Raw genomic sequence first — 13140 nt, 5'->3', positions numbered from 1 at the left:
TTTACTAATGACTCTCACTTTATTAGTTAGTACCATCAGCAACCCTGAAAGTAAAAATAATTTTATTCCCTGGTCTAATTTGAGTTTCTTTTGGTAATTTAAATCCATTTTCCTTTTAACCTTTTTTGGAAGATACAAAACAGCTCGTCAGTATGTTTTGTGATGACCTTTATTAACCCAGAAACAAATAATTTATTCTTCCAGGTTAATTCCTGACTTATCACTAAAACCAATTTTTTATCTCTTTTGTGCTGCCTCATTTTAAAAAATGCAAGAAACTAAAAATAGTGTTTGTTCTGTTTACTGCTTAAATACTAGTAAAAGCAGCAACTGACTTTCTGTGTTTTTTTTTTTTTTTACAGGTTCCTCCTGAATTTGATTTCTCTGTTCACAAATATTTTCCTGTTGTGAAACTTGTTTGAGAGACTGGAAAGATGATAGAATCTACTTTCAGATTCTACTCTCAGAGGATATATCCATCAGTTTTACCACATAACGTAAAGTGAAATGGATTTCTTGGATAACAGCCCATTATAAGGAATACTTTTTAGTTTGACAGCCTTACATGATGTAAATGAAAACTGCTGTTTTAAAGTGGTTTATTATGTTCCATGGATGAAACTGGTCTTATTGAATGCATTGATGAACGTTATATGGTTTTATTACAGATTTAATCATAAATCATTTTTTATGAATGATTGAGTGAAAATAGTGTTTGTAAAGGATAATAAATTTCTTGACAAAAAAACAGTGCATCATTGGAGATGAAAACCAGTACCACTTTGTTGATATATGTTGATAACTGAAGGTGTGTTTGCTCTTTACAGTTTTTGCAGTTGAAAAACAAATTATCCAAAAGTAGTGTTTTTTTAATCTCTAAGATACAAAAGGAGGCTAAATAACATGGAAATTGTGAGTTTGTGTTTCGTGACATAGATATAAGAATACAAATATTTAAAAGAAATCCTATTAACTTACATGGGACACTTAAAAGAGTACACATTGCTTGCTGGTGACATTTAAATGGTAGCAAGGTAGAAATATATAGATTGTTAAATTTTAGGTCTAGATTTAAATGTGGCATGTTCCTTTTCATTTACTTTATATATTTATATATACATATTCAAGTGGGGTTCTGTTCAATATACTTCAGCTTTGAGAAGTTGACTTCAGTCCACCTGTTCCAACAAGTGCTGGGTGCCAGAGGCCCTACCCTTCCTTTACTGCCCATTTCTCTTCCTGTCTCTGCTCTGGTGTTTACCATGGCAGTTGTCCAGGTCTTTGGGGCCTTCCTTTTTAGGGGGAATTACTATTAGTAGAATGAGTTACACTGTGGTTTAAATTAGTTTTTGCAGTTTAGCCTACACCTAGCAACAGTTCACTTGTTTTATGGTAGAGGTTCTGAGCTTTAAATATCTTTTTTTTTAAATATTCTTTTTAGTTAGACACAATATTTTTATTCATTTATTTTTTATGTGGTACTGAGAATCGAACCCAGGGCATCACACACATGAGGCAAGCACTCTACCACTGAGCTACAACCCCAGCCCATTAAATATCTTAATTTCAATATGACACTTTTGTGTGTATGTGTGCGCATTTGCTAAGTAAGGATCAAACCCAGAACCTAACCTCATGCATGCTATAGGCAGGTGTTTACTGGTGTGCTATATCCCCAATCCCTTGACACTTTCCTTAAAATCATAATATTAAAACTTTTTCCTGGAAATACTTTTAAGCAGCTATCCTCACTGAACTTGCCTACCAGAAAGGAAGTAGTTTTAGGGTAAAGATGTTCCTGATTCCTTAGCTAATGAAGTAGTCTTGTCTCTTTCTCAGAGTGGTAACACAGGCCTTAACCAAAAATAACAGGGAGCCTGAAATTTCAGAACCCAGAAGTCTTAGAAAAAAATGACCTATACAATAAGAAACTTGAAACTATGGAGACAGAGTATATTTTTGCTCAGTCCATTTACTTTGTTGAGAAGAAAAACACTGTTTGGATTGGTAATTTCTAAAATTTTAAAAAAGGAAAAAAATGTTAGGAAATATGCTATTAGCTCATTATCAACTAAAAAGCTAAGGATCAGTGTATGTCATTAATAGAATCTTGTGCTTTCCTTTTAAGTAGCTTTAAATATGTTTTTTTAGAGGTTTGTAATCAGAAAAAGTTCTTTAAAATCTATTTATACTATCTCCCCTCAGCAGAGCTTATAATCTTATGAAGAATGCAGAAAAGCAGACAGGTGTTTAAAATGCTATGAGGAAATGCATTTTACTAGTTGCTATGTTTTGGGTCTTGATTTCCCCCAAAGACCTATGATTGCGGCACTGTTAGAAGGTGGTAAAACATTTAAGAGGTAGGAAGTTAGGTTTTTAGGAGCCATGCCCTCAGAGGGATTATTGGAAGCCAGTGGTCTCCTCCAGTTGCTTCTCTCTCCTTCCTGGTTGCCATGAAGTGAATAGCTCTACCACATACCCTCCTGCCACAGTGGACTGTGCAACCATAGGCCCAAGCAACAAGGCCACACAATGAAGTTCTGAAATTGTAAGCCAAAATTACCCCTTCCTTTTAAAAAGTTAAAAAAGGTTTCAGGTATTTTGTCACAGTAACAGAATAATAAAAATATTGGTTTAGGACCACCTCACATGGAACCATCTTTTCTGAGCCCTGAAGGCTCAAGACTCTTTAGCTGATAAAATGAGCCTATACAGGGAACCAGGATATGCACAGGCCTGGAGACAAGAGGATGGAAACTGGGCTAAAAATGGAGCATGAAAGGGAACTAGAGAGAGAAGGTTGACAGGAAAGGAGAACGAATTCCTCAAGAACCTTGGTGGCTTTTATGCAGGGAAGTGAGGGGACCAAATCAGATCTGCTTGCCTCAGAGTGATTCAAGGAGTATGATTGGAAGTTGGTTACATAAGAAAATAATTGTTTTAACTCAAGAGTGGTTAAGCGGGTGGAGCAAAGTGGATGGAATCTGAATATTTTAAGTATGGCTAATAGGAAGTGGTAAATGAATGGCTGAGTTTGTGTGGAAATCAGGGGTGATTCAGAATTTTTTGGCTTTGGCAACTAGATGGAGGGAGGTGCCCTTTGCTTATGTAGATAGGAGACCAGTTTGGATAAGGATTTTCTAGAGATTGTGATGTCTTTGGGATATCCTGATTAAGTTGGCAAGTAGTTTTGCCTGAATCTGAAAAATGTAATCTGAGGTGATTGATGAATGGAAGACCACATGGCCCTAGACATGTAAATTAATGCTTTGGGGGTTGTAGTTGTTTAAGGAATACAGGAAAAAGCTCATGTTAAACACACCATACCACTGTTAGGTAAATTGCTGTGTCTGTTTTATTGTTTTGCTTTCACATGGCTTGATTTTCTGACAAATAATATATTCCCTTAAGTATTAGTCAAAGAGCACCCTATTTAAAAGATTTGGAAGAAGCACTTGCTTCTTTTGTTCCTCTCTGGCTGTGCTTCTGGGTGCTGGAAAAAGATGGCAACAGGAAGATAAGCATTATGCAGGGCCACACATAGCTAAAACCAGTAGCAGAAGGATGAACCTGGACCCACAGATCTGGCAAGTCAAAGTGACTGGTGACACTAGGGAGAACTCTTGCTTGAAGGGGGACAGAGGCTGGAAAATAGGTTGAAGCACAGAGTCGGGTGAAGAAACGGAAGACTTGACTCAAGCTGGGGTTGAGGAATATCTATACTTTCCCCTACTCTATTCTAGGAAGATTTGGTGACTGGAAAACATCACAAACTGTAAGCCCTACAACTCGGTTAAAATCCACTATTCTCTGTCTCAAGACTTAATCTTTGCTTAGGAATGCCATATTTGGCCCTTTTGCCACTCCCACTTCATTTTTGCCCTGTGCCTTTGGCTTCCTCTAGACTCCCAAGCCTCTTCTGGCCAGTACTACAGATCCTTTAAGTTTACGCTGAAATAAGATAGCCCAGGAAGGCTCCTCCCTCTCATGATTAGGCCTTGCCCCTTAACACTGTCTTTATTTTCCTAACTGTAGCATAAACTTGAGATAAAAAAACCATCTTCCTAAGACTTCATACAGTGTGAGATCTTGTCATTGATACTTGCGCGCTCTCTTATGTGCTTGTGAGGTTTCTTAAAAGATGTAAAAAGACATCCTGATGGCAATAATCCATCAAAGTGAACTGACTAAAGAAGGCAAGAAAGTCACTAGGACCTTGGGACTTAGGAAAGATGTGAGAACACAGGATGTCTGGGATGCAGAATTGGAAGGTCTGGCAAGTTAAAGTGTGATGGAAAGTGGTTCCTTGGCTGATCTTTGCAGTATTGGTTTAAACACAAATTGGTTTATCACATGCTTCCAAATCTAAGGAGAGCAGGGAATCAGAATTGTTTCTGCAGTGAGGGACTATAAAAACTTGGGATGACTGAACATTTTCATTATCCTTGTTATCCTACACCTGACAAATGTTTACAATATTCGCTTCTGAAGAGTTGAGATGACCTGAGATGTTTGCATTCACACTAGGGTTTTTACTGTAGTCCTCAAACACTGACTTCAACACAAATGAGTGTCAGCTTTTGGAGGACCAGGTGATGATATTATGCACCAGCTCCCCGAATAAGGTGCAGTACCTGCAACATCAAAAACATTAGTCAACCTTCAAGGACAGCATGGTGCTTTATGTCACCGATGTTGACTTATAGAATAAACTCTCATAACCAGAGCAAGGAGATTGTTACATCAAGACCATTTGGTAAACTCTCAAAACTACTCTTTAAACAATACTCTCAAAAAAACAAAACAAAAAAAAAACCACTGCTGTATCGAGTGAATCATAAGACTTAGGTGAATATGTGTTTTCTGTGAAAAGGTAGATCAGGGAGGTTCCAGTACTGTTATTTCACTACATTGTTGAGAGAAATTGGGGGTGGGGGGCTTACATCAGAACTCTTCCTTTGGCATATCTCTTAAGGTTATGTGGGAAAGCAGCTTGGTCATAAAACAGTGACTAATTCCATTAAAGCTTTAACTTAAGGCAAACCCAGTATCCTTAACCAAAAGGTGAAAGCTGAGTCTTTAGGAATCTAGTAGGGGGTGAAAGGAAAACAGCTAAAAACAGTGAAAGTTATGAACACAGTCTTAAACATTGAGCAGAGTACTTTATTTCTCAGCAACTCTATGCACATTAAACAGATGAATAGATTTTTTTCCTAAGTGAGAAAGCAAGAGCAAATTCACGTCAGCCGTAAGACCGAAACACAAAGGGAAGTTGGAAAAGGACTGAGATAAAGTCTTCTAAGGTTCCCTTCACATTGTTCTTCAGTTTGCCCTTTCTGGATGGACAAATCTTAAATGACTGCATAAAAGGATATTACATATGAGTAACATTCAAGTTGGGGACAGTCACAGAACACACAGAGACCCTGCCTTTGGTGATTGCAGGGCAATATGGACCAACTCTCCAGGTAGAAGTCCCACAACTTTTGGGCCCAATTTTCCTCTCTGAAAATCAGGGTGTTAATCAAATGACCCCTGAGGCCCAAGCATCTCAAATCCTGTGAATTCTTCTACTTCACCCTTTAGAAAGAGTCACTGAAAGTCATTAGCATGACTTTGCCAGTGATTGGCAAGTGGTAAGAGCCTGCTTACCAATAGTATTGACCGACTCACACTTAATGCATTATCACTGAATTATGATTAAAGTCATTTCATTAACCTTTGATTTTCAAATCATTTTGTGAGCTAAATGTGTAAACTATGACAAAAACAACTACTGCATTTCTCTCACCTTTCTAAACATTTCCAATTTATAACACTGTCTATGTCCTTCAACATCAACCAAGTTTTTTCTTTGACTTGGGTAATAAAGAAGCTGCACATCTGTCCTCAGTGCAGTACCTGTATGTCCATGCTCTGCTGTGGGCATGCAAATGCCACCAGCTCTGTTAAGTCTAATTCAGTCATTACTTGACAATACATACTTACTGGAAAAGGTTTCACTTTGCCCACACACATTAAGCAAAGAAAGTGGAGAGCAAACATGTTCAAATTATAAATCACTTGGTAGCCTCCTGTATATTAGAGAAGACAGTTTTAGAAGAAGTAGTCTTTTCAAAATTACCACACAAAACATCGTTGTATTTAGGCTTGTTTAAAACTGTTTTCGTTAATAGAGCTCTTCGCCATTGATTGTCTGAATCAATCAGCTAGTCCTTCAGTGTGTGCCAGTGAGAACAGAAATAGGGGCTGATTGGCACTGACACTTGGCACAGTGAGAAGGGGACTCCCGAGGGAACCCAGGAAGTTCTCTGTGTGCAACCCATCTCTCTTTCATCTGAGAAGGACTCTCCTGCAGAGTTGGATTCCAGAATAAAGAGGTGCTAGTGTCACCACACTGGAAGAACTTGTTTTCTACTTTTGGTGTTGATCTTCTAATGAAGTAACTATTAGCCAGAAAAGTTTGACAGATTTTGACATTCTAGCGCAGACACTTTAAAAGTACCCCCCCAAAAAACTGTCTTAATCCCATTTTCCTACAGAAAGTAAAACTGTACAATAATCATCTTTAGATGTACAATTAGTACATTTCACAGTTTTGAGTACTCAGTCACTTGTGAATATTTTGTAGTGATCTCTTTTCAGTCTTGATGTGATGTGATTCCAGTTTGTTTCAGAGTGTATGATTCTGCTTTTCATGCTGATCAAGTAAATTTATGGTCTCTCTCTTCTGGTCTTCAGGAATAAAAACTGAAAAGGAAAAAAGTTGGATAATATTCTAATATTAAACATGTTGAGAAATCAGTCTGGGCACATCCCATTTCACTAAGTTCCTATAAACTGAGGACTGTATCTCCCATACCAACGTTGTACTTTGGCATTTCATTTCAAATCAAGAAGACAATAAACAGATGTATATGGCTAACAGTGTACTATGAAACAAAAGCTACAACATCTAAAAACCTGGCAGTGGTTTAATACACTGAAATAAGTCCATGGCCCTCCTGTGCTGCATGACTTCTTTATGTGCACTTTACCAGCCCACACTGCCTCCCAAGAGCCTTGGGAGTCTTGCAGCTTCAGGCCACTTGTTACTCAAAGTGCTGTATACAGAACTGATGTGCCTTCCATCAACAGGTCTTACTCAAGGACATAAAAGTCACAAAGTTTTATAAACTATGTTCCATATTAAAATGTTAATTTAGGGGCTGGGGGTGTGGCTCAGCGGTAGAACCCTCGCCTTGCATGTGCAAGGCCCTGGGTTTGAGCCTCAGTACCACATAAAAATAAATAAATAAAATAAAGTAATTGTGTACAACTACAAAAAAAATTTTTTTACAGTTAATTTAATGAATTAAATGACTGCCATATTAAATTAATACTGTCTTATAAAGTTGGAACCAATGGCTTTTTCATCTACTTTCTCGGGACAAGCAAGGTCTTAAACTCAATGACATAATCTTAAAATGATGCCGAAGCTGATGTTGAGGACATTTCTTCACTAAAACTATCTTAAAAGACTGAAAGAAAACTTCTTTATTGTTTTAGTCAGCTTTTTTTGCTGCTGTGACTAAAAGATCTGACTAGAACAATTTTAAAGGAGGAAACTTTTCTTTGAGGGCTCATGGTTTCAAAAGTCTTAGTCCATAGAAGGCTGGCGCCATTCCTCAGGGCTCAAGGTGAGGCAGAACATCATGGCAGAAGAATGTGGCCAAAGGAAGCAGCTCATTTAATGATCAGAAAGCAGAGAAAGGTCTCCACTTGCTAGATACAAATATATACCCCAAAGCCATACCACAATTCCCACCTTCTCCAGCCACACCCTACCACTTCAATTACCACTCAGTTATTCCCTACCAGGGGATTAATTCACTGATTTCTGTACGTTCTTGCATTGTCTCACATGTAAGCTTTTCAGGGACACCTTACATCTAAACCATAACATTTACCTTGCCTACCTCTTCACAAGGTCCAACCCTTAGTAGGACACCTGGATGTAAGGGATGAAAGAATACCTGACTTCAGTGCAAAGCCAAACATTCAGTAGCACATTAGGCTCAATTACAAGGGTGTGACAAGACCATGAAACAGGCTCTTCACAAATCAAAGGACATCAGTGGAGTCAATGAAGTACAAAGAGTAGAAAGATGGAGATAGCTGTGTTTGCTTAAAATTCTCCCCACTCATAAGGTTATCTAAGTAGTCCATGAAAATAATTTAAAAATCAAGTTAGGAGTTCATTTCTAGAAACTCTAAAACAACTCTGCCAACTTGAACAATTGGCATCCCTCTAAGTATGAAAGGCATTTTCCAAAAATATTACTATGGGGTTAGACAATCCCAAATGGAGGGACTTTCTACCAAACACCTGGGACACTTCAAAAAAGATGAACAGAGTTAATAAGAAATAAATACAGAAACAGTTCCAGGTTAAAGGATACAAAAGAGAAATGACAACTGAACGGTTTAGTTTACAAAGGTTTGGGATTTAAGTGTGAGTTTATAGTGTACTTAATTCAACTGAACTACAAAAAAGGATATTAGTTGGACAGCCACATAATTTAAGGAAAGTCTACATAGTAGATAACAGCACTGCATCAAAACTTCTTTATCTGGACAATTGTATTGCAGTTAATGAAGGCTATATAGAAATAAACTTAAAATCTAAGTTCTCTGAAAAGTCAAAAATGTTAAAAATATGAAACATTACAAATAATGCACTGTTCATTTGGTGGTATAAGACAGCCTCTGTAAGGTCAGAAGTCAAGTGCAGGAACAACTCCTGGAGGTAATAAACAAGCTGGCTGTGACCATAAAGATTTCTGCTTCAAGTCTGAAGATACTGGACTTCCCTCAGTTTCCAAAGGAGCAGGGGTACAAAAACGTGGATTCCACTGAAGGTGGAACCTCCACATAAAACTGAAACCCCAAAGTTCAAAGCCCTAATTTAAAGGTAATGGTAAATAAACCAGTGAAGAAGATGGGACATCAAGAAAGATTACTGTCCAGATGAGACCACTTCCAACAAGATCACCACAGGCGTACAGTCTGGATTCATAACACCCTACATCATCAAAGAGACCAGAGGGTTTATCTTAAAAGGTTATGAGTTTTAGTGCCCTTATTTCAACTGGCAAACTACCTTCTCAAGGAGTGTAGCTGTCTTCAGACTTCCCTTGGATAAAGTTCCAAGGAAACTAGTGGCTCACAGTGAAAAAAGCCTAAAACATAAGGAAACTAAGTGCCATGGGTGAGAATCTGCCATAGAACTCATGAATTAAAGAGCAGATAAAGAAAATCTGGAAGAAAATCTTGAAAACATTTGAAAAGATTTTTCTTTTTTGAAGGATGTTTTTGAGGAAATAATCGATATACAGCCTAGAGAGGCAGAGATAGAAAATATGAGGGAAAAAATAGAGGCAAAGGAATCAAAAACAAGAAGCACACTCCTATAATCCCAGTGGCTTGGGAGGCTGAGGCAGAAGGACTGCAAGTTAGAGGCCAACCTCAGTAATTCAGCAAGACCCGAAGTAACTTAGGCCCTATCTCAGAAAATAAAAAGGTCTGCGAATGTGGCTTCTGGTTAAGTGCCCCTGTGTTCAACCCCTGGTACAAAACTAAACTAAACTAAAGAAGCATTATTCAAGGAGACATTAGCTGAGCTTTCCTGGGAATTAGGCTTAGCAGGTATTACAGCTATCATACTTAAAAAACAGTATAAAGCAGGGTAAACCAAAAGAGAAATGAATGGCAGAGAAATGAGAGGTACAGACTGATCAGGGGTGACCAGACATTTCATTTGTTGGGAAATTCCCTACATGTCACTGAAAATAAATCCTCCAACAGATATCTTGGGCTTCTTTCTTAGCCCTTGCCCTACTCCACTGTCCCTGTGTTAAAGGCTTCTAAGAATATAGTCTTCTTGAAATGACTCACTACTTACAGTGTTATTGACATTGGTTGGACAAAGTGAAGGACCAGAAAGGAGAAATGAAAGGTGTCCCCTCACCACCATTATTACCATTCAAGTTTTTGTCGTTCCCTGCAAGGGCTGCCTGCTTGTCTGTTTCGGATTCTGCCTCATTTTCATCCATGTTGTAGTCATCATCTGCTAGTCTCTGCTGGTTTCTCCCTATAAAATCAACACACAAAACACAAGCTACATTATTTCTCTTGTGGTGCCACAGAAACACCAGGACGTGGATACTGGGGATTACCCAATCATCCTTAACAATCAGATCCTTGTTACCTCTCAGGAAAGGGTGTTTGCTTCTAGTACAAATGCCATGTAGGAGTGTCCTTATGAATGTTCCACTAAGCTCTGATTCTATATAAAATAAGGTCCTGGCAGCTGGAGAGACAGCTCAGTGGTAGGTACAACAGTCTGCCTAACATGAGAGAGGCATGGGTTTGATCCCAGCACTGCAAAGCAGGGGATGGTGGAGAAGCCAGGAGCAATGGCATTAGCCTGTAGTCCCAGCAACTCAAAAGGCTGAGACAGAAAGACTGCTTGAGACTGGTCTCAGTAACAGAGCAAAACTGCTCAAAAAAGAAAAACGGGGGCTGGGGCGTGGCTCAGCAGTAGAGCGCTTGCCTCGCACGTGCAAGACCCTGGGTTCGATCCTCAGCATCACATAAAAAATAAATAAATAAATGAAATAAAGTCATTAAAAAGAAAAAGAAAAAGAAAAAAAGGGCGGAGGGGGGATCTACCTAGCTAAGTAAACCAAAAAATTTTAAAGGAACAATCATCTCTCTCTAGGTTAAAGGAAAGTACCACTGTTGTTTTAACGTTTCTTAGAATGGCTCACTGCTCCAAGACAGGGAATGGAGTCAGTACTGTGAATCAAAGGATAAAACTGTCCATACAGAATTGGATCATTCAATACCATGTTCATCCCTAGACAGAAGAGTGGCCAGAAAAGAAGACCAAGGCAAAATACATTCAAGAGACCCATTCAAAGGGTTTAACTTTAAACCATTTATTTTTTTTTAGTATTTATTTTTTAGTTGTAGGTGGACACAATATCTTTTTATTTTATTTTTATGTGGTACTGAGGATTGAACCCAGTGCTTCATGCATGCTAGGCAAGCGCTCTACCTCTGAGCCACAACCCCAGCCCCTCTGTTTATTTTTTATATAGGTAAGCAAACCATTTTTTTTTTAAACATGCCTGGAAAATCTGCTTTCGTTGTTTCTCTGTACTCACTGCCTGATGGAAGCAAAGCACATACTAGCATACACTGTAGGTTTTTTCTTCAGAAAAAAACATCACAACTGCATCTGGAAACAGGTGCAGTTAAAAAACCACATAGGCCTTTAACTCTTAAAACTGTGCTCAGGGGCTGGGGTTGTGGCTCAGCGGTAGAGCGCTCGCCTAGCACATGCGAGGCCCTGGCTTTGATCCTCAGCACTACATAAAAATAAATAAAATAGTTATTGTGTCCAACTACAACTAAAAAATAAATATTTTTTAAAAAAACTTTGTGCTCAATGATCTGACACTTTTGAGAATCATAGAATAATCCAACAGTATGTGTTTTCCCTACCACCCTCCCAATATGAGCATCTTATGGCTGGGCAGGTATGTAAAGCAGGGACCTAAGCAGTGATGCCTTTAGTGAGAGGGTGATAAAATACAATTCTTTAGGCCAGGCACAGTGGCACACACCAGTAATTCCAGTGGCTCAGGAAGCTGAGGCAGGAGGATAGTGAGCCTCAGCAAAAGTGTCTCAGTGAGACCCTGTCTCTAAATAAAATACAAAATAGGGTTGGGGATGTGGCTCAGTAGTTGAGAGTATCCCTGTGTTCAATCCCTGGTGCCTCAAAATAAATAAATAAATTCTTTAATTGGAACTTGGGAGGACACGTTCTTCCAAAAGAGAAACAGAGGTGAAAATGAGATTTAATTAGTAATCAGGGTGACTTCTACAAATGAACACATTCCCAACTTCTGTTATTTGGTTTATACCAGAAAATAGGTTTCATGTCTTCATTAGTGTTCCTGGCTAAGGTGGAATGGAAATTTTCCACAACTTCAAGGCACTGAAATAATAATTCAGTTGATCTCATTCCAACTCTTTTCTTTTTTCTTTCTTTTTTTTAACAGTACTAGGGATTGAACTCAGGGGTTCTACCACTGGAGCTATATATCCTCAACCCTTTTTATTTTGAGAGAGGGTCCTCCTAAATTGTTGGGGCTGTCCTCAAACTTGGCCTCAGCCTCTCTAATCTTTGGGATTATAGGTATGCACCACCATACCCAGCCCCACTCTTTATTTCTTAGGAAACAAAAAAGGTAGGATTCATGTGGCTCTTTTTCAGTACTCAACTAACTCTAACTGCACTAACTCTCGCAGTCCTTACTTCCTTGAGTCATTCACCAGTACTGTCTGTACAGTACACCACATGAAGTAGAGATACAGAGACAGGCCTGTGGGTGGTCCTCCTGCCTGCAGCTGAATTTACTCTGTTAAGCACCCACCTCCAGGTCAAATACCTACAAAGTCTCCTCGACTTCCTGTTAACATTGTGTCTGAAACTTGAAGTGCTGTAGGGTACACTGCTACTCTTCTTGCATCCCACTTTATAATGAATAATAAACAAAGGAGGAACTACCAAATCTTGAATTGCATTTGGAAAAATTCAACAGGATGCCTCCAGTGTTGAGAGTGAGATCAAGAGGGCTGAGCGTACGAAAAGCTCACGGGTGACCCATGGAGCCTCTCACCTTCCTTGGCAGCGTCCTGTTCCTCTTGCCCATCTCGAATAACGAGTTGGTCACGCTCAGGGTCTTCACCCTCCTGATTTTCTGGCACCTGTGGAGTTTGGCTGAGTTCTGCTCCCACAAAGCCTCTTCCACCCACAGGTTTGTCTTCCACACCCTGTTCATGGCTTGGTTCCTGGGGTGGCAGCAGTAGCAGGCTGTCTCTCTGAGGCTCCTCCTCACTGACAACCTGAATCTCGTTGGTTTCCTCTGTGCACAGAATACAGTTAGTTCACCAACACTAAATTTTAACAAAATAAACAAAAACCCCCAAATCTGGGGCCATTCAATTCCCAGAGTGTTTCTGAGAAATGGGGACAGGGTGAGCTCTATACTGGGGGGCAGCTGGGAAGCTTATTTTTACGACTTTCCC

At 39.1% G+C, this 13140-nt stretch overlaps 2 protein-coding genes across 7 annotated transcripts in view; one reads left to right on the top strand and one right to left on the bottom strand.

Moving 5' to 3' along the window:
• Naa35 (N-alpha-acetyltransferase 35, NatC auxiliary subunit) overlaps window positions 1-873 on the top strand; it is a 93257-nt gene extending 92384 nt beyond the window's left edge. For 4 of the 6 annotated variants that reach the window (XM_026404460.2, XM_026404459.2, XM_026404463.2 and 1 more), the window contains one exon: window positions 363-872. In XM_026404460.2, coding sequence (XP_026260245.1) covers window positions 363-422 — 60 coding nt within the window. In that variant the 3' untranslated portion in view covers window positions 423-872. Of the gene's footprint in view, window positions 1-362 lie in introns of all 6 variants that reach the window. The other 2 variants (XM_026404461.2, XM_026404462.2) reach the window with 1 other exon arrangement.
• Window positions 874-4669: 3796 nt separating this feature from the next.
• Golm1 (golgi membrane protein 1) overlaps window positions 4670-13140 on the bottom strand; it is an 81140-nt gene continuing 72669 nt past the window's right edge. The window contains exons 8-10 of the mRNA XM_026404457.2: window positions 12732-12977; window positions 10022-10132; window positions 4670-6750 (exon numbers count right to left, since the gene is read on the bottom strand). Coding sequence (XP_026260242.1) covers window positions 6674-6750; window positions 10022-10132; window positions 12732-12977 — 434 coding nt within the window. The 3' untranslated portion in view covers window positions 4670-6673. The remainder of the gene's footprint in view (window positions 6751-10021; window positions 10133-12731; window positions 12978-13140) is intronic.

This window comes from Urocitellus parryii, chromosome 4 (genome assembly GCF_045843805.1).
Source record: "Urocitellus parryii isolate mUroPar1 chromosome 4, mUroPar1.hap1, whole genome shotgun sequence".
NCBI lineage: Eukaryota > Metazoa > Chordata > Mammalia > Rodentia > Sciuridae > Urocitellus > Urocitellus parryii.
This window is presented reverse-complemented; position numbering and strand designations above follow the sequence as displayed.